At 56.1% G+C, this 22,141-nt stretch overlaps 3 protein-coding genes across 10 annotated transcripts; 1 reads left to right on the forward strand and 2 right to left on the reverse strand.

Moving 5' to 3' along the window:
* Positions 1 to 422: 422 nt before the first annotated feature.
* On the reverse strand, positions 423 to 12,194 carry BORCS8 (BLOC-1 related complex subunit 8). 2 transcript variants are annotated; one of them, XM_046671414.1, is made up of 6 exons: positions 12,043 to 12,194; positions 9,604 to 9,716; positions 9,050 to 9,114; positions 6,189 to 6,299; positions 4,715 to 4,790; positions 423 to 731 (listed from the first exon to the last, which is right to left on the reverse strand). In XM_046671414.1, the coding sequence occupies exons 1-5, from the start codon at positions 12,077 to 12,079 to the stop codon at positions 4,757 to 4,759; spliced, it is 360 nt and encodes a 119-aa protein (XP_046527370.1). In that variant the 5' UTR covers positions 12,080 to 12,194; the 3' UTR covers positions 423 to 731; positions 4,715 to 4,756. The 2 variants fall into 2 exon arrangements, with proteins under 2 accessions (XP_046527370.1, XP_046527369.1); XM_046671413.1 differs by lacking the exon at positions 423 to 731 and adding an exon at positions 1,883 to 2,847.
* Positions 12,195 to 12,768: 574 nt separating this feature from the next.
* On the forward strand, positions 12,769 to 17,977 carry RFXANK (regulatory factor X associated ankyrin containing protein). 5 transcript variants are annotated; one of them, XM_046671404.1, is made up of 10 exons: positions 12,780 to 13,082; positions 13,590 to 13,784; positions 14,833 to 14,943; positions 15,045 to 15,125; positions 15,263 to 15,328; positions 15,578 to 15,678; positions 15,868 to 15,993; positions 16,375 to 16,441; positions 16,787 to 16,867; positions 17,759 to 17,977. In XM_046671404.1, the coding sequence occupies exons 2-10, from the start codon at positions 13,598 to 13,600 to the stop codon at positions 17,827 to 17,829; spliced, it is 891 nt and encodes a 296-aa protein (XP_046527360.1). In that variant the 5' UTR covers positions 12,780 to 13,082; positions 13,590 to 13,597; the 3' UTR covers positions 17,830 to 17,977. The 5 variants fall into 5 exon arrangements, with proteins under 5 accessions (XP_046527363.1, XP_046527361.1, XP_046527360.1 ...); XM_046671407.1 differs by lacking the exon at positions 16,375 to 16,441 and having other exon boundaries at positions 12,769 to 13,082; positions 17,800 to 17,977; XM_046671405.1 differs by lacking the exon at positions 16,375 to 16,441 and having other exon boundaries at positions 12,776 to 13,082.
* On the reverse strand, positions 16,874 to 19,744 carry NR2C2AP (nuclear receptor 2C2 associated protein). 3 transcript variants are annotated; one of them, XM_046671411.1, is made up of 7 exons: positions 19,515 to 19,744; positions 19,168 to 19,321; positions 18,906 to 18,996; positions 18,570 to 18,675; positions 18,426 to 18,493; positions 18,045 to 18,155; positions 16,874 to 17,748 (listed from the first exon to the last, which is right to left on the reverse strand). In XM_046671411.1, the coding sequence occupies exons 2-7, from the start codon at positions 19,221 to 19,223 to the stop codon at positions 17,548 to 17,550; spliced, it is 633 nt and encodes a 210-aa protein (XP_046527367.1). In that variant the 5' UTR covers positions 19,224 to 19,321; positions 19,515 to 19,744; the 3' UTR covers positions 16,874 to 17,547. The 3 variants fall into 3 exon arrangements, with proteins under 3 accessions (XP_046527367.1, XP_046527365.1, XP_046527368.1); XM_046671409.1 differs by having other exon boundaries at positions 19,420 to 19,741; XM_046671412.1 differs by lacking the exon at positions 16,874 to 17,748 and having other exon boundaries at positions 18,017 to 18,155; positions 19,420 to 19,690.
* Positions 19,745 to 22,141: the final 2,397 nt, after the last annotated feature.

Consider the following 22,141-nt stretch of genomic DNA (forward strand, 5'->3'; position numbering starts at 1 on the left):
GGGGAAGTGTTTCAAGGTCCACCTCCAATGTCCCCTCCTCCAAAAGCCTTCCCTATCCCCCTTCTATTTGGGGTTCCTCCACCCCGTCCCTCCTTCCAGCCCAGTGCTGACCTAGGAGCTTGGGGATGTCTGAGTCCCGTTCCGTGTCTGTGTCTGAGGGGGGCTACTCAGGGCCAGGCCCAGTGTGTGGCAGCATCAGAGGGGTGTCTTCATGGGTTTCTTGAAGAACTAGAGCCCTGGAGAGGACCTGAGGGGTGGAGGGGCATGGGGACCAAGCTTGGGGCATCCAGAGGCCCGGCTAGGGGATGTGGCAGGGTTAGGAAGGGGCTTCCCAGGGGCGGAACCCTCTGGGACTACAAAGCAGAGCTGAAATAAAAATCAGGACAAAAGTTTCATTTCCATCCTGACCACTGCAGACCAACCAGGTGCCAATCACTGCCCTCTTGGCTTCTTTTTACCTCATCCATGGATTTGAAAGGGGTGGGGGGCACATTTTACACAAGTCTGGGATCCCTTCCAGGTCGCCCCCACGCTCGTGGATGCTTCAGTGCCCCAGGGCACGGGGAGTTCACTGCCTCTCTCCCAGCTATCCACCTATCTCTGCAGCTCTGAAGGGAGCAAGTCCTCGCTTGGGTGAGGAGGGGAGGCGTCCAGCGACCGTCCAAGAGCACGTGAGGGCAGATGCGAGCTCCTGCTGGGTAACCTGGCCTTGCGGAGCCTTAGTTCGCCCTCTGAAAAATGAGAGTGAGGGTGTATGGGGTGAAAAAGGGCGCAGGGTCACAATGCGCCCACCACGACCGGGGGCGAGGGCGGCGAGGCCTGCCGGCAATGACTGCTCCGAGGCCGAGTGCCCGGCCACGGCTTTGTCTCTTGCGCCCCCTGGCGGCAGTCCAGGGCAGGACATTCTCCAGGCGGGAAGGCCGAGAACCGGCATGCAAACGAGATGCAAATTAGCCAGCACCCGCGCTAGCCCTCGTACCCTGGGGTTGTGCAGAATCTGGCAGCCCCGAGTTCCGCTCAGACCTCTGCGCAGCTATTAACTGCTGGCTGAGGTCTCTTCCAGGGGCTTCCGGTGACAGGGAGCCCTGGGAGGGTCTGGGGCCTCCCACTAGCTCACAGCACCTGGGATGTAGCATACAATTATCTCACTTAGCAGCCCGTCTGTCCAAGGTCTGAGCCCTGGAATCAGGGCTGGCCCGTCTTGCTCACCAGGGCATCCCCTGGGCAGGGCTGCATCCACAGAGGGCAGTCAACGTTTGCTGGATAAATGGCTGTATGGTGGACAGGTAGAAAGACTGATTGACAAGGAGAGGTGCTTTCAGAGCAGGCGAGGAGAGGCAGAGTGACACTGCAGAGGCCACACACCAGTCAGGGCTTCAAATGGGGTGGACCCGAGGCTCCTCCCTCCCCCTAAACTGAGCTGGTGCAGTGGGGAGGCAGGATGGTGGCAGAGAGGCCCCCTATACACCCTAGAAGGAGAGGGAGAGGGCTGACCCCCACTCCTTGGTGGTGCAAGGCAGGCCTTTCTCGACATCTCCTGTGTCCCTGAACCCTCTCCCAGGACCTCAGGCCCCCTCCACACCCCTGACACCCCCCAGGACCCTCTCTGTCTCTCCTAGGGTGCCCCCAGCCTTAGCCGCCCCTCTCCCAACCACCTCACAGTGCCAAGCTGGGGGATCCTCCCAGATCAGTGGGCCTGGGACCCACCATGGCTATACCCCACACAACTCCATTCTAATCTTCCTGATACATTTTGTTGGACACTTCCTTGGCACACAACTGGCCTTGGAGGTGTGCAAACTGTGGACCATGATCTCCTAGGCTCAGAATTTGCAGGGATCGGGGTGGGCTCTTCTGCAGGCAGCAAAACGGACTCAAAGCAATTTTGGCAAATATAGTAATTCAGGGACTCATGAAACTAAAAATTTGAGATTTTCTGGTGTCAGGTACAGCTGGATCCAGGGCCCCATGCAATGTTCTCAGGTCTCCCCTTCTGTCCGCCCAGCTCAACAACCCTGATGAGAAGATGCTAACTTTCCCACGCTTCCAGCAAAATTCTCAGGGAAGAACTCTCATTGGGTCATACGCCCATCTCAAACCAGTCACTGTGACCTGGGAGATGAGGGGCTCTGATTTGCTGGCCATCTACCCCTGCAGCTAGAGGTGGTCTCTGTATGACCTGAGCCTGGGCTGGGCATTTTTCCTCAAGGCAGGAAGCAGGCCAGGTAGGCAGGTGCATGAATGTCCACCTCAGCTTGTAGAGAAGGTCCAGGCCAGCCTCCCTTGTCCTGATGGAGAAATGGAGGACCAGAGAGGGCGAGCATATGTCACATAGAATGTCAGAGGCAGAGCTGGGACCAAACCAGGCCAGGGTCCACTTTTCTCTAGCTGTGTGACCTTGCACACGTCATGTCACCTCTCAGAGCCTCTCTTTTCCCAGGGGTGACACCTGCCCTACAGGGCTGTCTGAGGATGACAGGTGACCCTTGCCCCCAGTGCAGTGCTGAGCACATACTGGGTGCATGCTCGGGATTATCATGGTGGCAATTATTGGTCCAAGGGGCCACAGCTGTGTCCATGCCGATGTGGGGCAGGTAAGAATCCAGGGGCAGCAAAGCCTTGTCTCAGGACATTCATGGCTGGCCTGGAGGCTCTGGTCAGGAGCAGGAGAAATATGCTGGCCACACGTGCTCAGTCTTCATTCCCTGCCAGGTACCACAAGGCTGCGTCCAAGGGCTCAGCTTTAGTCAGGCTGGGGGGCGAGGGTCAGGGTGAGGTCTGAGAGACCCCCAGGGCTGCAGGGTCGCCCTGATGAGGCGGTACCTGAGGCAGGAGGCTGGGCGGGGCCTGGGGAAGAGGTGAAACCTGAGGGTTAGAGGGTCTGGATGTGATTTCTGGCACTTCCAGTCGAGAGTGGTGACCTGCCTTGCCTCTTTGAGGCTGCTCCTCTTCTGTAAAATGGGGCTGTGTTCAGGGCTCTGGGACTGGAGAGGCAGGTGAGATCAGAGGCCAGGGGAGGCCACCACTTGACCCAGTGAAGGTCATCACCCACGGTGATGGGTCAGGAGACAGGGGGCAGGGGTGCTTTGAGGAAAAGTGCAGGTGGAAGGCCCTGAGCGGGGCGTGGGGGGGGGAGTGGGGTGCAACGTCTGTAGGGACAAAAGCATGATCAGGAGGCATAGAGCATTTTGTTTTGTTCTGAGGGGGCACAGCAGTTGAGGAACAGCAGATGACCCAGGGCATGGGGAGGGCAGCATTCTTGAAGCGTGAGAGGGGGAGCAACCACCGTGAGGGGGAGGGGATGGGGGAGTAGGTGGGGTATGGGCCCAGGGCTGGTGGGCAACACTGTGTGCAGCATTGAGGTGGCCCGCTGACACCCTTGGCAGCCCCTCCTGCTCCAGGCCCTCCCAGATGCCCACCAGGTGGTCTCACAGCCTGCGGGATTACTCACCACTCCTAGGCCTGGAACTAACCCTGGCCCAGAGCAGGTGCTGTATAAGCTCTCTCAGACTGCACACGTGAACTCTGCTGCCTCTCGGCCCTGTGGGCTGCTGCTCTGGGGCTGTGGGGCCCCTGTCCCCACCCATGCCTCCCTGACCCTCTGAGAGGGCATCCACAGCACACAGCACCATCACAACACATGGGCAGGGGGCTCAGAGTGCGACACAAGCCAGGGGCTCACTAAGTCCCTTGGGCACCCCAGATCTGCGGGGTCTGCCCTGCACAGGCACAGAGTGACAATATGCCAGGGCTTTCTTGGTGCCACACTCTCCTCATACAGTCAATCACACCTCCCAGGACTGACACCCTCCTGCAGTCCTCCCGTCTGGTCCTGGGCCAAGCCACATGACTGGCCTTGAGCAATGGGACATGGGCAAATAGGAAGCCAGCAGAGGCTGGTGAGCACATGGGCACTGGGTGCCCAGCCACCAGGAGAAGCCTGGGCTGGCCTGCTGGAGAGGCCACGTGGAACACTGGACCCCACACCCAATAGCACTGGTCAAGAGCCAGATGTGTGAGCAAGGCCACCCCTGCCTATCCGGCCCCTTTGAGCTCTGATTAGTGCCACATGAGTGGCCCCCAGGTGAGACCAGCAGAACTGCCCAGCTCAAATCACAGAATCGTGAGCAGGCAATGATGGTGCTATATGCCACTAAGTTTGGGGACAGTTGGTCACGCAGCAGTCACTGACTGCTACAACACACACCACTGTACAGAGCAGCCCTTCTCTGCCGCCGGATGAGCCACTCTGACAGAAGGGAAAAGCAGAGACCAGAGTCGGGAGGGGCTTGTTCAGGGTCACACAGCAGAGTCATTGCTGGAGCAAGGATTCCAGAGCTGGGTGGGTAACCACCATGCTGGGCTCTGCCTGAGATAATGTGTGTGGGTAAAGCAAGCAGGTGGCACATGGCAGAGCAGGGGAAATGTGGGCTCCCCTCTCTGTCCTGGTGGTGTCCTTGGGATGGGACAAGACTTGTGGCCTGATAAGGGGCAGGATGTTGGCAGACAGAGCACAAGGGAGATGGGCTGACGACAGCCCTGAGCAGCAGAGGGCACAAGGTCCCCCTGACTGCAACCTCCCACTGATGAAACCATCCTACAAGCTCAGCGAGAAAGCCCGAGTGGTTAGACAAGCCGGTCCTTCTTGGGCACCGAGGGTGGATTAGTTCAGAGGCCGAAGCACAGGGTGGCTTGCAGCCCCATTGGCACTGACCTGGGTTGGAGGGGCCGAAGCACCTCCGAGTCTCTTCTGGGTTCAGGTGGAAGAGGGCGGGGGCGGTTCCTCAGGGCTGGAACAAAACACGTGCAGCATCCATGAGGCCCAGATGAGAGGCCATGAGGCCTGCTCAACTAGACTGGAGAGTGGGTTCAGGCACCCTCTGGTCCCCTAGGACTCCTGGCTTCAGCCTTCAGGGCATCCTCTGGAAGAATGGGACCAGCCACCCGCTAGAGAGGTCATGCCTGGGACTCACGAAGGACTGGGTGCTTCAAATCCACAGGGCTTGCAAAGAGAGGTGTTAGCAGCACCTCAAGCTGCTACTAGCATCTTTCAGAAGCACAGTGCATTTTTGCAACAGCCGGCACAAACAGGGCATTTGAAAGCACTTGGGAAACCATGAATTGAAAGTAAAAAGCTATAGCTTTTTGAGGCCCTACCATGTGCAGGGTGCTGTGCAAGCTGCTTTACACAGTGAACTCTGGTTCTGATGCTCTCACAAACTCATGGCAGAGTGGCCAGAGCCAGACGGTCACTGAATGCAAACGAACCCAGGTGAACCTCGTCACACCACTCTCAGAGGGAAGAGTGGTACACATCCATTCCTACACATTCTCAAGGCCCTTTTGTTTTTGACAGTTCTCATGTCTTAGTTCTCAGAAACAGTGCCACAGATTTTTTTTCCTTCTAAATGCCTCATAGGAGACAGGCACACCAGAACTCAACTGCAGGAGCCAGACACATCTCAAGGTAGAGTTATGGCTTACAGCATGTGCATGAGTGTTCAAACGTGTTTATTAAGTTATAATGATAACCTCTTTCCCCACTGTGCAAGGACTGTGAGTGCTTTTCATTTTCAGACCATCTGGTCCTTGGCTCAAAGCCTCCTTCAGCTCTGGGCACCCTTCCCTGCTGCTGGTGAGGCCCACCTCCCGACCCCGTCTCCCCCTTGCTCACCGGCTCCAGCAACACCTACCTCCTAGATGTTCCTGCAACACACCCAGCTCACCAGACCCAGGGCCCTGCCCTCGCCACTGCCCCACCTGGAACACCGTCCCCTGGTCATCTCCATGCACATGTGGTTCAGGCCTCTGCTCGCACCTCTGCCGCCTCTCATGGAGACCCCCACATCCCTTTTCCTCCTTTACACATGTCTGAAATGCTACTGTCTGTTCTATGTTTATCTGCTTGTTGTGTGTCTCCCCGTGAGACCATGAGCACATCTGTCTCGGTCACTGCTGTGTTCTCAGCGCCCAGCCTAGGGCTAGGCACAGAGCAGAGCTTGGGACCTGCGTGCTGAGTGACTGAACTCCCGCACAACCCTCCCACTACAGACGCCAAAGGACAAGAGAAGTCACCAGACACCAGGAGACAAGGAAAGGAGCAAGAAGTGGCAGTTCCTGGCTGAGCGGTGAAGGTCCTTACAGTGAGGAGGCTGAGAGCAGCAGGGGCAGGCGGTCCTGGGAGCTACCTGTGGCCCTGGGTGGCGGCGTTCATGTGGTCCCGGATACTGATGGCCTGTTTCAGGAGACCCTCCACGCTGCGGAAGTAGACGCTACTGTCCACAAGGTTCTTCACGGCGCTGAAATGGGAGGATGGAGCCGGTTGGTACTGCCCTGCTTCACCCTCCCCTCCTGGCGCCTGCCGGTGTATCCCCCCACCAGAGCTCAGTGGGGGCCCTGTATGGGCTGGACGCTCAGCAGGCTCCTCGGGGAGTTCTGCAGGACTCCCTGAGGGCTCACCATGGGCTTCAAGTTTAGACTTCCCTGCTACGCCCAGATGACAAGTGACAGAGCACTGGGTAGCAAGACGCAACCTTTACCTCACCACCACTAGCCCATCTATCATCCCTGAAGGAGCTGTAAGCAGGCAAAGATGGGCTCAAGCACATCCTGCTTTCCTCTTAGATAACCTATGCCTGCCCCTGAAGGAAGCTGGTTAACTCGACTGTGAAAAGCTCTGGAGTTAAGTTACGTGGAACCAGGATAACTCATCACCCTCAGGGGGAACTACTGCCGAGCTGCAAGAGCCCCGTGCTGGTGCCACACTGCCGACTGTCTAATGCAAACATCCCTTCCAGCGGCACTCGGGGCCTGGCTAATGCCAGAAAGTCACCGGGCAACAGCATCTGCAGCAAAAATAGAAGTGTTGTTTTAAAGTCCTATCAAAGACAGAAGAAAAATCACTCCCATTTGTTATCAGTCAGGGACTCGTGCTTGATGGCCCACCTCGACAACAAGCTCTCCAATATAAGCTCACTGTTGAATAGTTTACCCCAACAACCTACCACTATAACATCTTTCAGTTTTACACCAACCATTAACACTGCGTAAGGCACTTCAAACAACTAAAAGATAAGGGCTCTTTCATGTCCACAAAGGAAAACATGGTTTTCTAGCATTAGAGAAATTCACATCTCCCTAAAGAGAGTGCCCAGAGGACACTGGCCCCCTGCTGAGCCCAGCGCAGTCCAGTGGAACTTTCTGGAATATGATGTTCTTTACTGAGAGGGCTGCTCAGTACTTGAAATGTGGCTAGCAAGACTGAGGAGCTAACTCTTTCATCTTATTTCATTTTAATGCGTTAAAATTTTAAATGTGAACACCCACCTATGGCCTGGGGCTCCTGCACTGGACAGTGCAGCTAGAGAAAATGGGAGAAAGTACAGACTTTGACATGTCCTTCCTTGAACCTGGGCCTTGCTGATGAGCTCACAGCTGTCCAGGAGCGGTCCAGCAGCCAAAAGAGAGACACTCATTTCTTTTCTTGAGCTAAGGAAGGTGTCTGTGACCACCATCCTCAGGAAGACGGCATCTGTCTGGGTCACCCCCAGGCCCAGTGGAGGGGCCAAGGCTGCTGATGGCAGAACACCCAGCTCAGTGCCACCAGCAGGAGGACTTCCTGTCTAGGAACCTTTGCCCACACAACCAAACAGCAAGAGGCAAGCAAACCCCATGGCTCCCCAGCTGCATCCAGCTTCCACCAAAATGACCCACAGCCCAAGCCAGAGGCAGTTGGCACTTCTACAGAGTCACCCAACTCCCGAGGCAAACAGCCCAGCCACGGCGTTAAATACAGGCACGGGGAATGGACGGCAGGGCAGGAGGCCAGGCCGGCACGGCTACAGTAACAGAAAGAAACACCAGCGACTGCTTCTCACTGGCAGGCACACCTTTCCCTTGGGAAAATTAAAAACAATCTGGAGATTCTGAGAAAGTTAAACAAAAATAAATGGTATACCCATGTTCACAACAGCTCTATTCACAATAGCTAAAACATGGAAGCAACCCACGGGTCCATAGACAGATGAACAGATAAACACAACTCGGTCCATCTATACGACAGATTATTATTCAGCCTTAAAAGGGAAGAAAATTTTGACACATGGTATAGCATGGATGAACCATAAGGACATTATGCTCAGGGAAATAAGCCAGTTACAAAAGGGACAAATACTGCATGATTCCACTTATACAAGGTCCCTAGAGGAGTCAGATTCACAGAGAGAGAAAGTAGGATGGAGGCTGGGGCTGAGGGAGGTGGATGGGGAGTTAGTGTTTAATGGGGACAGTTTCAGTTTGGGATGATGAACAAGTCTTGGAAATGGATGGTGGGGATGGCTGCACAACATTATGAGTGCATTTAATAACACTGAATTGTACACTTAAAAGTGGTTAAGGGGCCGGCCCCATGGCTGAGTGGTTAAGTTTGTGTGCTCCCAGGTTCACCAGTTCGGATGGTGGGCGCGGACATGGCACAGTGGTCAGGCCATGTTGAGGCGGCATCCCACATCCCACCACTAGAAGGATCTACAACTAGAATCTACAGCTATGTACTGGGGAGATTTGGGGAGAAAAAGCAAAAAAAAAAAGTGGTTAAGATGATAAATTTTACGTTTATGTATTTTACCACAATAAAAAAATTGGAAATAAGTATAAATTAAAAAATAAACAGCCGTATTCATTCTTTGGCCCGGCCCCCAGCTGCCATCCACCCTAGCAGCCAGTCTGTGGTCCGGGCTATGAGGGGGAAATGCCAGCCCCTAGTGGGGCCAGCTCCCTGCCTGGGTGGCACCTCCCAAAATACTTATCAGCCATTCTTGTGACAGATAGGGAGGGGCTCAGTGCAAGGAAGAAGCCTGCCAGAGGCACACGGGTGCAGGGCAAATGGTAAGAAGCAGGCTGGGGCTGGAACCCACCACACAGCCAGGTGAGTTGAGATCCACATGCCTCCACTCAGATGGGTTTGGAAGGGCAGGGCTCACTGGACAGCTGGCTGGGGGCCCTGAGCATCCAGGAGGCTAGGGCATGGTGGGGAGTCTGCGGTGCTCACCTGCAGGCATACTCCACTGTATAGATGGCGCCCTGGCTCTGCTCCTCCCATCGCTGCATGTCGGCCTGTGGGGAGGGGGAGTGCTTTTAGCAGGAAGGGCTGCCACTCAGAAGGCTATCCTCCCAGCTCTGTGGGATGGAGCACCCAATCACTGATCACCACGGCCACAGAGATAGGTCCCCTCCAGCTCCTGACTTTTCCTCCTACAACTTCCCTCCCACACCAGTTGGGCTTGCTGTGAACACTTGGCCATCACCCTTCAGGGCCTTTGCACTGGCTGTTCCCTCCGCCTGGCATGCCCTTCCCTCTGGTCTTTGCATGGCTGCCTCCTTTGTACACAGGTCACAACTAACACAGATCCTACTGTCCTCTCCTTCAAAATCTGCCCCAGATATGTCTACCCATGACCCCAACTTGGCTCAATGACCATGTGCCTCCTTGCTGGTGTCCCAGCCTTGACTCTTATCCCCGTAGCCCTTGCTCCACACTGCAGGCCCCAGCTCATGAGGTGCGGACCCTGGGGGAGGTGGGAGGCAGGGGCAGGCAGGGCTCACCTTGTGCTGGGCCAGCTCAGGCAGTGAACGGCGCACGTGCTCCTGCAGGCGGTACAGGGCCACGGACGGCTCATTGGCCAAGACATAGATGCTCTCGGTAAACTTGTCCGTGACTGGATCCAGGATTGAGAGTCAGCCAGTAGGTGGGGTGTTGGGGAGGGGGACACAGGAACAGGGAGGACAAAGGGACAAAGCATCAGACTCCTGATTCCTCAACCTATGAATCCAGCCAGAGCAGACAGGAGTGTCCAGTGTCTCCCCCAGCAGCTGGGTCACCTGTGTCCCCAGTGTTGGGTTGAAGGAGATGGTCACAGCAGAGCTGGACAAGTCCGTCTGGGAGTCACAGAAGGATCTCAATCTCAATGATGTTAATGCACCGAGTGAACTCATAATCTCTCCCCGCCCGAACCCACTTGTAGTGGACACTGCTGCCACCCACTCAGATGCCCCCAAATTCCATTTACCCCAGTGACCACATCTGAGATTCTTCTTCAGAGGATGCCCACTGGTTACTGGACCTGAAAATGCCTGAAAGTTTACATCCCTGGATGGCCTCTGCCATGACTGACTAGGGAAGCGTATGAAAACCCGTGACCCGAGCTGTGTATCAGAGGCATGACTCATGCCCCTGAGCTCCCCTCTGGGATCAGGCTGAGTCCTCCCGCCATGGAATTTTACCAGAGGTTGCTCATTGCTCAGCCTCCTCCCTGGCCCTGTCCTGTTTCCTACTCTCCCCTGTGGGGTTCTCCTGGTAAGTTAATTACACACAAATCCTCATCCCAGGGTATGCGTCAACAAACAGCATTCCCAGCCAGCTGGTCATCCACACGCTCCCATCCAAGAGCAGATCCTGCTGGTTCTGCCACAAAACAAAGCCTAAATCTCACTCATTCTTACCATTACCCTGTCCTCACTGGTCCACCTCCCACCTGGATGCCAGATTCAGTTCCTCCCTGGTCTCCCTGTGTCCTCTCCTGCCAACAGTCTGATCTCCAGACTTCAGATGGAGTGAGCTCCTAATGAACATATCAGATATGTCCCTTCCTTGCTTGAAACTCTCCCATGGCTCCCATCAGCCAGAGAATAAAATCCACCTACTTACCATAGCCCACAATGCCCTGCATGTTTTGCCTGCTGTTGACCTCCCTGCCCTCCTCACCCTCCACCCCAGGCACAACGGCCTCCTGGCTATTCCTCGGACACTCTCAGCACTATACAAAAGCACTTTCTGAGATGATGGAAAAGTTCTATAATCTATACCGGCCAATTTGGTAGCCGCTAACCACGTGTGGCTACTGAGCACTTGAAACGTGACTCAGAAATCAAATTTTACCTAATTTTAATTAAATACCCACAAATACTGTGACTAGTAGCTATAGAGTGTGTTGCAACACAGCTCTAAACACTTCGCCACCTCAGGGCCTTTGCATCTGTTTTTCCCACCACTCATACACCCTCCCCCCACTGGGTTCTTTTCATCCTTCAGCTCAAATGTCACCTGGGCAAGGCCTTCCCTGATCTGATCACCAGGCTTAATCAGATATCCCTTCCACCTCATTCTTGACCTCAACACCCTGTTCATTTCTCTTATACTTAAATTCTCATTCTTTATTAGGTTACATGTTTACAGAAAAAAAGAAATTAAAGCTTGGATTCATGAGGGCAGGGGCATCTCTGAGCCTCAGTTTCCTCATCTGTAAAAATGGGATAACGGTACCCATCTCGAGGTTTGCTGCAGAGATGGACCGGGTGCTATTGCCCAGTGCAGTGTGGCTGGCAAGAGAGAGCACCCTGGTGTGTCTGGGAGTCGAGAGAGGCAGGGAATCTCTCCAGCTCACTGCTGTAACGAGTGGGGCAGAGCCCACCCTGCCACCTCCAAACTGTGCCCCCTTACCCTCTTAGGCTTCCTCGGTGTGAAATTGCGCATAGTAATACCTTACACCTCACGGTGTTGTTACGAAGGAGATGGAATTCGGTGTACTTGAGCCTTCTAAATAATTAACTAAAAAAATAACAAACACCTGTATAACTTAAAAACAGTTCGTGGCATTTTGTAATTTGTAACTCTGTGACTTACAAATATTTGATAAGCCAACGTAAACATACACAAACGCGTAAATACGTAAGAAACAATACACAGGCCATGGCCACGCCCCAGGCGTTCCTCCAATGCTTTACAAATATCGGATTATTGAATTCTCACAACAATCCTATGGGAGGTGGGAGGAAGACTATTGCGCTCCCCTTTCTAGGATGACAAAACCGAGGCACCGAGACTTTCTAAAGGTTTCAAAACTAGTCAGCGGCCAAACCGGGATTCCACAGCAGTTCAATCACTGCCCCGCACGCTCCCTCCGCGCCTTCGCCCCATCCCGCCCTCTGTCCGGCCGCCCCTCCCCGAGTTCCTGGTCCCTCCATCCCTCTCGGGGCCCGCACCACCTTTCTTCCCCTTGAGCTGCATCTCTGGTTCCTCCATAGCGACAGCGCCCCGATCCCGAGGACTGCCACCGGAAGTCTGGGGATGGAGACCGCTGCCTAAACCTTCCCCTGCAAAACCGGACGCCGCCCTGACTCAGTTCCGGTAACCAAGTGGCCTACCCTCCCTGCTCCTCCGTCTACCCAGACAGAAGAGGGACCGTGAGTGGGAGACTGGGGAAGGAGCCACACTCGGAGGCGGGTGAGGAGGGGGCGGAGACCTCCTGAAGCTCCAGGAGGGACACCTAGGCGGGGGAGGGGTAAGGGTGTTCTCGCTTCCCGAATCCCCTTTTCTGGAAGCAGACGAAATGGGGGAACACGCCACACAGCGCTCACTTCGGGCTGTATAAACGCCCTCCTTGTACCCTCCCCGCTGCCACCAAATCCCTGCACATCCTCATGAGCGCCCAAAATTGCACAGGGAACATTGTTATGGGAGGCGCCGGCAATGGCGTCACCCCTTTAAATCCCAGATGCCCTGCCTGCTTCCCTCCCGCCCTCCGCCTGAAGAAAGCCCCGCCCATTCGCCCGAAGGTGGAGCTGATTGGCTCCCTCTGGAAAGACGTGTGGGCGGAGCTGAGGGTGAGGGAAAACAGTGGCCTTGAAATCCTCTGAGGTCCAGCCCACCCCTCTCCGACCGAGAGGGGCTCCCATCTGAGCCACGGGGACAAGAACGCGCAGGCGCAACTGCGTTGCTCGGGCACAGGCGGAAACCACGCCCCTCCCCCAAAACTTAAAGGGCCAGAAGCAGCTCCCGCTCCTCGGCCCTTCCGCACTTTTGGGGGACGGGGGTGCGCAGGCGCAGTGGGGGAGCTCTGGGGTAGGGGTAGCGGTCGCGTATTAAGTTGCTCTCTGTCCTGGCAGAAGAAGCTAGGGCGCTGAGGGTCCAGGCGCCAGCTCGCTCTCCCCTACAGCAGTTGGAGGAGAAAAGTTCGTGAATTGGGCCCCCAAGTTTTGGGGGACCCGGGCTTGCTGCGCGGAGCGACAGAGGAGGCCCGTGGGAGGTGAGTGGACCTCCTGGATCTGTTTGGGAGGGGCAGATGAGATGGGACCAGTCACATCTTTGTTGAGCCCTCACTCATTCTGCGAACAGCCCCCGCAAAATAACCACAGAGAACATTTATCAAGCTGTGCTCGTGCCCGTATATGAGGCCCCCTGCTCACCTGTTTACTGACATGACTTCTTTTAGACCTAATTTCCCCACTTTATTTATGAGGAAACTGAGGCTCAGAGTAGTTAAGTCACGTGCCCAAGTTCTCACAGCCTGTAAGTGGAGGGATTCGAACCTAGATAGCTGACCCCAGAGCCAGGGCTTTTAAGTAGTGTATGTTATATGTGCCCTGGTGGTGGAGAGGAGTGGACCTGAAAAGCAGTTGGACTCTGGTCTCATTTCCCTGGCTGACCCCTTTTACCCACCCTCACTGTGCAAGGCCAGGTATGCGGTCGGTGCTTACTTAATAAAAGCTGTTGATAATTATTGCCGTCTCTCCCCTTTTGGCGCTTCCCCCAGCTTCTCCCATGGAGCCCACCCAGCCTGCAGAGGACCTCAACCTGACCCAGCAGACCCCCACCCCAGAATTTGGAGACCCTGAAGACCCTGGGGATGAGGCCCCCGATGGCTCCGACACTGTAGTCCTCAGTCTCTTCCCCTGTACTCCGGAGTGTGGGAATCCTGAGCCCGATGCTGGCGCCTCCTCACCTCAGGGTAGGATACTGTCCTGGGCTCCAGCCTCTGGGATGTGCAGATGGTGGAGTGTCAGACCTAAGACGGGATTTCTGTGTATGGCCCGCTACCCAGTGCGTGTCTTCCCTCTCCACCCAATGAGGGATCGCTTATTTGTTTTTTTCATTGTGGTAAAATCCACATAACATAAAAGTTACCATTTTAACCAGAATTACATTCAATTTAGTGGCAGTAAGTACATTCACAATGTTGTGTAACCCCCACCTCTATCTGTAGTCCCAGAATATTTTTATCACACCCAAAAAAGAAATCCCATATCAACTAAGCAGTCACTCCCGTCCCTCTCTCCCGTAAGTCCCTGGCAACCATGAATTTGTTTTCTCTTTTCTATGGATTTCCCTGTTCTGGACATTTCATGTAAATGGAATCACACACTATGTGACCTTTTGTGTCCGGCCTCTTTCACGTACTATATTGTTTTTGAGGTGCGTCCATATTGTAGCATGTGTCAGAGCTTCATTCCTTTTCATGGCTGAGTACTATTCCATTGTGTGGATGGACCACATTTTGTTTATTCATTCATCCATTGATGGACACTTGGGTTATTCCCCTTTTGGCGATAGTGACTAGTGCTGCTGTGAACACTTGTGTAAAGTTTTCTTCTAAACACCTGATTTCAACTCTTTGGGGTAGACTCCTGGGAATGGAATTTCTGGGTCAGTTGGTAATTCTGTGTTTAACTTATTGAGGATCTGAGGATTTGTTTTGACTGGAGCCCTTGACTATGTCTAACTCAGTCCTCCCAGGGCCTTTGTCCCTGCTGTTGCCCCTGTGTGGAATGCTCTTCCCACACCTCTTCCCAGGGCTGGTTTCTTCACCTAGCTGAGTTCAGTTAGTGTCGCCTCCTTGGAGAAGCCCTCCCTGACCACCTTGTCTAAAATGGACTCGCTGCCTGCCCTCCTTTCTTGCTACCTCCTTCCACCTGCTTTCCATTTCTCTTGAACATTGTTTCAGCTTGAGCTTTCATTCTGTTTCTCTGTTTCTCTCTGACTCCCTCACTCATCCACAGGCCCCTGGAGAGCAGCGGTTTGGTCTCTTGCCCAGAACATTGCCCAAGCGGAGGAGAAATGCACACCCTGGGCATCCGGGAGAGTGGAAGAAGTGGATGGTGGATGGTGGGGTCAGGCACTGTCTTTGGCAGCTCCAAGCCCCCAGGTTCTGGCCTGAAGCCCCAGTGACATATACTGAGGGGAAACTGAGGCCCTTCCTCTCTCTCAGCAGGCAGCTCCCTCAAGCACTCCACGACCCTCACCAACCGGCAGCGGGGGAACGAGGTCTCAGCCCTCCCGGCCACCCTGGACTGTGAGTGGGCCCCCAGTCCCCAAGGGGAGGAGGGGTGGTGGAGGCAGGGGCTGGGAGGAGCAACTTCAGACAGGGATAAACTGAGGCACAGAGCGGAGAAGGGAGGGGTGAGGACTCTGCCTCTCTCTGGCCCCCAGCCCTGTCCATCCACCAGCTTGCAGCCCAGGGGGAGCTGAGCCAGCTGAAGGAGCATCTGAGGAAAGGTGTGTGTGCATGTTCGTCGCCGTTGTGTCCGTGCCTGCCTGACCATGCATGCTGTGTGCATGTCGGTGCTGACATGGCCTGAGCCTCCACGTGGGCACCTGTCTAGACATGTGTTGGACATGTCCATATTTTGCATCTACATGTGTGCTTCCCCTACCTCTGACCCCAACCGCCTGCACCGTCCCACTCCCGCAGCACTGGGGAGAGTGGGCAGGGTGCAGCCCAGTGGTACCACCCCCTCCTGCCAGGCGACAACCTCATCAACAAGCCGGACGAGCGCGGCTTCACTCCCCTCATCTGGGCCTCGGCCTTCGGAGAAATTGAGACCGTCCGCTTCTTGCTCGAGTGGGTGCGTCCCGGCCCAGCTGGTGACTTCCCAGGGACTCAAGGGCGGGCCAGGTCTCGGCTGAGTCTGCTGGTGCCATGTCTGTAAGACGAGGCTGCCATGGGGACACCAGGATTCAGGGGATGCCCTCACTTCTCCCACCACTGCTCCCTCTGCCCTCCCTTCTGTCATTGCCCCCTCTGCTTGCCCCAGGGTGCTGACCCCCACATCCTAGCCAAGGAGCGGGAGAGTGCCCTGTCACTGGCCAGCACAGGTGGCTACACGGACATCGTGGGGCTGCTACTCGAGCGTGACGTGGACATCAACATCTACGACTGGGTGAGGTGCCCCCCCCCACCCTGTCCTGGGCACCTCAGGGGTACCAGGGTTGCTGAGAACACCAGACCCATTCCCAAGCCTCACAAAACTCCCAGTTTGGGGCGGGGGGCCAACACATAAACAGTCAGCTGAGATGTAGTGAATAACACTGTGATGACAGGCGCACAGACAGCTGCAAAAGCCCAGAGACGGCCTGTACCGCCAAGGGAGGTCAGGGAGGGCTTCTTGGAAGGGGGAGTATCTAAGTTGAGACCCAAAGGAAGAGCTAGACAGGCCAGGTGATGAGCAGGAGGAGGAACCACATTAAATTGGAGGGTGCAGGGTGTTGTGAGAATCTGGAAAAGACAGAGTGTTGGTTGCCCCCGCCCCTGCCCCTAACAGAATGGAGGGACGCCACTGCTGTACGCCGTGCGTGGGAACCATGTTAAGTGTGTCGAGGCCTTGCTGGGTGAGTGGGAGTAGAGGCTGGCTCTGCAGAATCCTGAGGGCCAGGGAGGGGTCCGAGCTCTACTTGAACAGCTCTTGGATGGACAGTCACTGCCTACTTTTCCCAGAGGATGGATCTGGGGACAGGAGGTGGTCGGATAGCATAGGGGTCTGCCTGCCTGGTTCGAGCACCTACACCCTCTGTGCCTCAGGGACCCTGGAGTGGGGGGATGCTATTGGCCACATTCTTTGGAGAGCTCAGGCTCTGTCCAAGGCCATGCAGACAACCAGCAGACTTGTGGCTGCATCTTGTGGGGCAGTTACTGGTCCTCCTGAGCCCCGCTGTAGCACCTGCTTTGTTTTGCAGCCCGAGGAGCTGATCTCACCACCGAGGCTGACTCTGGCTACACCCCGATGGACCTCGCTGTGGCCCTGGGATACCGGAAAGGTTGGCCTGAGACATGCAGGGCAGTGACAGGGTGCTGGAGGCAGGGTGATCACAGAGGGGTACACGGGACATCCCCCTCGGCTGTCAGACGCTGGCAGTGAGAATGTTTGTGTTAGCAAATGTCGAGTGCCACTGTGCACCTGGCCTGGGCATGTCCTAGTCTCAGCTCTCAGGGCAACCTGGGCACTGCGGGTGGGAGGCTCAAAGGAGCCCTGGCCCAGCCCAAGGAGGGGTGGGGGGCAGGGAGGGCTTCCTGGGGACCCAAGGGGAGGGAGGAGATGGTTCAGGCTGGAAGAACAGTGCACTCAGAGGCCTGGCAGGGTGAGGACGCCAGGAGGGAGGAGGCTGGGCCACTGTGCCTGAGGCCATGGGGGCAGCCCTCTCCGTGGCAGGAGGTGTGTGGGAGCCAGGGCCGCAGGCAGACCCCAGGCTGATTCTCCACTTCCCCCTTCAGCTTCCCCATCCATAAAAGGGGGCATCTTCACTAGAACCGACCCTCAGGGTCGTGGGGGAAATGGAGGGCTTAGGAAATTTCCCCTCCTCCTTTCGAGGAGTTTATTGGGGCAGAAGTCATTTCTCACAGCCCTTCTTGTCTTTTCATAAAAGTCACAATTCGGCAATTGTTTGCTAAGAAATATTTTTATGACTCTGAAAAGCCTCCAAAATGCATATTTACAAACTTAGGGGAAGTTGAGGTTTCTGGGATGGGGGCCTCTGTCTTCCCAGCTGTGCTCTGGGAGTGGCATGCGTTTCCCAGTGCGAGTGGATCCTCCATCCAGATTCCAGGGCTGGGAGGCCCCAGTTCGCCCCCAAGGGGAGGCTGCAGGTTGGCCTGTGCCTCCGCAGCCCTCAGTCAGTCCATGGCCCACCTTCTGCCTGTCCTGTTTCCAGTGCAACAAGCGATCGAGAACCACATCCTTAAACTCTTCCAGAGCAACCTGGTACCCACCGATCCCGAGTGAAGGCCACCTGCCGGGGACTCAGACATTCAGGGAACGAAACGGTTGACCCAGAGCTGGGGGAACCCAGAACTGGCTTCAAAGGCAGCTCCTGGACAGACGGCGGGAGGGGGCCCTTCCCAAGAGGAGCCAATAAACCTTCTGTGCAGAACTTGAAGGACTTGGCTGTGCTTCCCCAAGGGCTTCCAGGAAGAGGCAGTGGCCCAGTGGGTTCATACCTTCTCCCCCAGCACCCGCAGGTGGTAGATGACCACACGGCCAAAAAAGTCAGTGGCATCCTCAAACGTCACCTTCAGCCGGTCTACGTCAGCAGCTGGCACAGGGAAGGTGTGAGCGCGGGCAGTCAAAGGAAACAGGTGGCTTGTCATATCCTACCTACCCTCAGCCCTCACCCAGTCCCAATTCAGACAATACTGATGAGCTGGGTGACCCAGCATGGTGTGGGCCCCTCTGAGGCTCTCACACAGAACAGGTGATTATCAGCCCATTTTACAGATGAAGCATTGGAGGCCCAGAGGCCACTTGCTCAAGGTCATATGCCAGGGCCTACAGCTTTCAGAGGCACAGACCACCCCACCCCAGAGGCTGGGGCAGGATATCTGAAGTGAGTTGTTGTCCTCCGGGTAGAAGTCCACAATCTTGCCAAGAGCCTCACTCCCCTGGGAGCCTGCAGTGAAGAAAGAGGCAGACTATGAGGCCAGGGTACCCCCTCCAAACCCCCACCTTCCAGGGCCTTCCAGTACCTTCCAGGCAGCCCCGGCGACTGGAGAAGCCCCCCTGGAACTGGATCTGCAGCTGGGAGACACAGACGCGATGGGGAAACTCCAGTATCACCCACTGGGAGGGGCCCTAGAAGCAGACAGGAAACTGAGGCCCAAGGTTACTCCAGGCTCAGGGCCCTGCTATACCTGTCTCATTCACACAGTTGATGCAGGGGAGGAGGAAATGCAGTTAGCACATGTTCCCTCTCTGGCCAACCTGACTGTACCCAGCTGGGGCACCCCAAAGTTCTCAAGGTACCCTGGACCCCAGAATCTGATTCACACGAGGGATGGAGGGTCCAAGGAGAGATGCCTCACCTGGTCCGAGTTCCAGCACGTCTCCTCATCCTGGTCGAACAGGTGCTTCTTTCCAAACTGCCTCGTGTTGCGATTCAGCACCGAACTCACCCTGGTGGTACCAGAATCAGGACGAGGAGAGGGCCTGAGCCCAACACCAAGGGCCCCACGGCCCCCCGCCGGGCTGCACCCCTGGCTCCCCCTTCCCTGGCTCTGTCCACCGGAGACTCAACCCCAGGCCAAGAGCCCCGCCCGCCACTGCCCAGGCCCCCCAGGCTCTCACCTACTCACTGTGTCTGGACAAACCAAAGAGTGGGTCATCTGGGCTCCACAGGGCATCGAAGGTCTGAGTTGGGCTGTCCCGGGTTCAAATCCCGGCGCCGACGCAGCCGCAGCGGCGCGACCTTGTCCACGTCTCTGAGCCTACTCGTCCTCACCTAGAACACGGGGCAAGAACCGTCACTGCCCCGCCGCTCCAGTCCTAAATGTCGCCTTGATCACACACTTGCCAGAAAAATTGGGGGATTCGGGGTACCTGCCAATGACCAGGGGTCAGGCCTTTCACAGCAGGGCCAAGAAGGGAAACAGGTTTCCTGTGGGCTTACGGGGACGATCGCTCCCTCTCCGAACCTCAGTTTCTCTGCGAACAGCTCCGGAAACTACGAGCTGGACCCGGAACCGCGTGGACACTGCGCAGGCGCACTGAGACTCGGGTCCGCCCCGCCTCCGCTCCCGGGGCGGGGTTTGACTTGAGCCCCGCCCCCGTGTTCGCCTCTTAAAGGGCCCGCGCCCCTCGATTGAGTTGCCCGGTGGAACTGGAGGAAGACTGGCGCCAAAAGCCACTACATGCGGGGCGCTGTCCTGTGGTGCCCGCAGGTATAGAGCACTGGTTTTGGAGAGACTTCCTATAGCGATGTCTTCCTACCTGGGGAAATCTACCGAATCCATACCCTAACTGCTAATGCTGGCTGGGAACCCCTGCACCTCACTGCCTCCCAGAGGCCAAAGGAAGACTTGGGGAAGAGGCCACGATGTTGGGAGTACAGGGAGTCATCGTAAGCCCTGTGTGTCCTGTCTCAGCCTCCAAAATTGTCTTCCCAGTAAATGCTGCCTGGAACATGGAGGAAGGCATGTGACATGGCTTTTTTAGGATGAATACGAGTTTACCAAGTCAGATTACACCAGGCCTCAGATACCAGGCTAAAGATTTCGTTCACTAAACAACTCCTGTCATCCCCTACTGCCCAGCCTTGTTTTAGGTAATGCTGGGGGTGGTGAGAGACCTCAGATTCAGCCCTATACCTGAGGGACCCCCAATCTGGGCAAGACAGAGCTAGACACAGACACTCCCAGCCCCATGGGGCCAGGGCTGATCCAGAGGGAGAGATAGGGCTGGGAGAGGAGGGCCTCTCCCTGGAGGGCGGGCTTCCTGGGAGAGGGAATATTGTGCCTGCACCTTAATGGTGGGCAGGATTCACCAGGGTGACAAAAGTCGGGGGGGGGGGGGGGTGGTCCAGGCAGGGAGAACAGCATAAGCAAAGGCCTGGTTGGGTGAAAGACCATGAATTTAAATAAAATATGTGGAGCCAGATCCTGCTGGGCCTGCAGAGTCATGAAAGGTGCTTGAGAAAGGCAGAAGAGCATCCGAGCTGTGTGAATGGAGGCTTCTGAGACAGAGTGGCACTGGCAGGATGCTGTGGTTCCTGGCTTCAGCTGAATGGTCTGAGGTCCAGCCTTTTTCTTCAAGGGCTGGGGGAATGGTCCTCCTGGCATCCTACTAGCTTCTGCCCAAGCCCACTCTGGGACGGGGGTGGGGAGCTGTCTGGGAAACTGGGTTACCAGCAGAAAGGCTGCCCCGTGAGCCCCTGCCTGCCAGGACTTCCTGCGTTCAGTCATGATCTGCTGCCATCCACACCCGGCCTGCTGGGCTCAGGGCTGTGGCTGGGGGTGGCAGGAAACACCTCTCGAGCCCCAGAGGAAGTTAGGAAGAGCATGGACTCTGGAGGACTCAGATCCAGGCCACTCACTGGCTGTGTGACATTGGACAAGCATCTTGACTTCTCTGAGCCTCAGTTTCCTCATCCGTGAAAAGGAGGGAATTCTATGTATAGGACTGTTGGAGAATTCAGTGGGCTCTTCGGGTTGACACATAGCAACAGTGGCTGACCTTTGTTGAGAGCCCACCTTGTGTTTGACTGGAAGCCACGTTTTGTCTCCATCCACTGGCTCATTAAACCTGCTGTGCTGGTCCGTGTCACCGCCATTTTACAGCTGAGGATGTGGCCACTGGGCCAAGGTCCCTCAGGGAGGATATGGATGGCTCCAGGGCTCCCCACGCCACTCCTGGTCTTGGCATGGAGCCCTCTTGCCCACTGGGATCAGGCCAGCTCCAGTACCCTCTTCCCGCCTCCTCACCCCACTGGCGCCTGGGCATGAAAGAGCCTCCTGTTTCTCCAGGGAATTAGCTGCTCTAAGCTCCCAGCAGGGCAGCCAAAAGTGGTCCATTCATTTGCCTGAGTGAGGAGAGACTAGGCACTCCCTCTCCCCTCACCCCAGGGGATGGGGCAGAGGGAGCTTCAGAAGAGCCAGGAGCTGCAACTCTCTTTTGCTGAGGGAAACTGAGGCACAGAAAAGCAAAATCATTTGGCTAAGGTCACCCAGGGGGACTGGGATTCAAAGCCCGGTCTGACCCTGGAGTTCCCTCCACCAGGACGAGTTCTGCATTTCTCAGGAAAGGAAATGGAGGCTCAGAAAGGCTCAGGGATTTAAACTCACACAGCAAGCGTGGGTCAGCGAGGACTCTCCCTGGGGAGGCAGCCCCACCCATGGCAAAACACAGGTCCCACGTCCCAGGAGCTTGTCACCCCGGAGCAGGGCAGGCAAAGGCCCTTGGCTAGCTTCGAGCCTTGGTTTCTGCTGAAGAGTGGATGCAACGGAGAGTCTGCAGTGGGGGGTGTGACAGGGCCCCCAGCCAGCGGCCCTCTTTGGGGCAGCCCCAGGTCTGATTTCTCCTCTGGGGTTGCCTGGGTCCACAGGGTCTGGCTCAGAGCAGACAGACGCTCCCTTGGTGCCAGCTGGACTTGTCGGTCCCGGCAGGGTGGGAGCCTGTGTGAGGGGAGGCGAAAACGGGAGTGGGAGTGGGTGGCCAGGTGTGAAGGGACTGAGGTGAACTCTTGTGGGAAGACTGAGGGCCAGCACTGGGTGTGTTGGTTGGTGAGCACGAGTGGCTGTGAGTGTGGCCCTGCGAGGACTGTACG

The sequence above is a fragment of the Equus quagga genome, chromosome 9 (assembly GCF_021613505.1).
Source record: "Equus quagga isolate Etosha38 chromosome 9, UCLA_HA_Equagga_1.0, whole genome shotgun sequence".
In the NCBI taxonomy this organism is placed as follows: Eukaryota; Metazoa; Chordata; class Mammalia; order Perissodactyla; family Equidae; genus Equus; species Equus quagga.

Coding starts and splice junctions, on each gene's coding strand:
- BORCS8 (XM_046671414.1), bottom strand. CDS start 12,079: ATGGAGGAACCAGAGATGCAGCTCAAGGGGAAGAAAG. Junction 9,115..9,603: donor CTGAGCTGGCCCAGCACAAG/GTGAGCCCTGCC, acceptor CCCTCCCCACAG/GCCGACATGCAGCGATGGGA. Junction 4,791..6,188: donor GCCGCCACCCAGGGCCACAG/GTAGCTCCCAGG, acceptor GTTTTGTTCCAG/CCCTGAGGAACCGCCCCCGC.
- RFXANK (XM_046671404.1), top strand. CDS start 13,598: ATGGAGCCCACCCAGCCTGCAGAGGACCTCAACCTGACCCAGCAGACC. Junction 13,785..14,832: donor TGGCGCCTCCTCACCTCAGG/GTAGGATACTGT, acceptor ACTCATCCACAG/GCCCCTGGAGAGCAGCGGTT. Junction 16,868..17,758: donor GGCCCTGGGATACCGGAAAG/GTTGGCCTGAGA, acceptor TCCTGTTTCCAG/TGCAACAAGCGATCGAGAAC.
- NR2C2AP (XM_046671411.1), bottom strand. CDS start 19,223: ATGCCCTGTGGAGCCCAGATGACCCACTCTTTGGTTTGTCCAGACACA. Junction 18,676..18,905: donor CGTGCTGGAACTCGGACCAG/GTGAGGCATCTC, acceptor GTCTGCTTCTAG/GGCCCCTCCCAGTGGGTGAT. Junction 17,749..18,044: donor TGCGGGTGCTGGGGGAGAAG/GTATGAACCCAC, acceptor CACTGGAAACAG/GACAGGCAGAAGGTGGGCCA.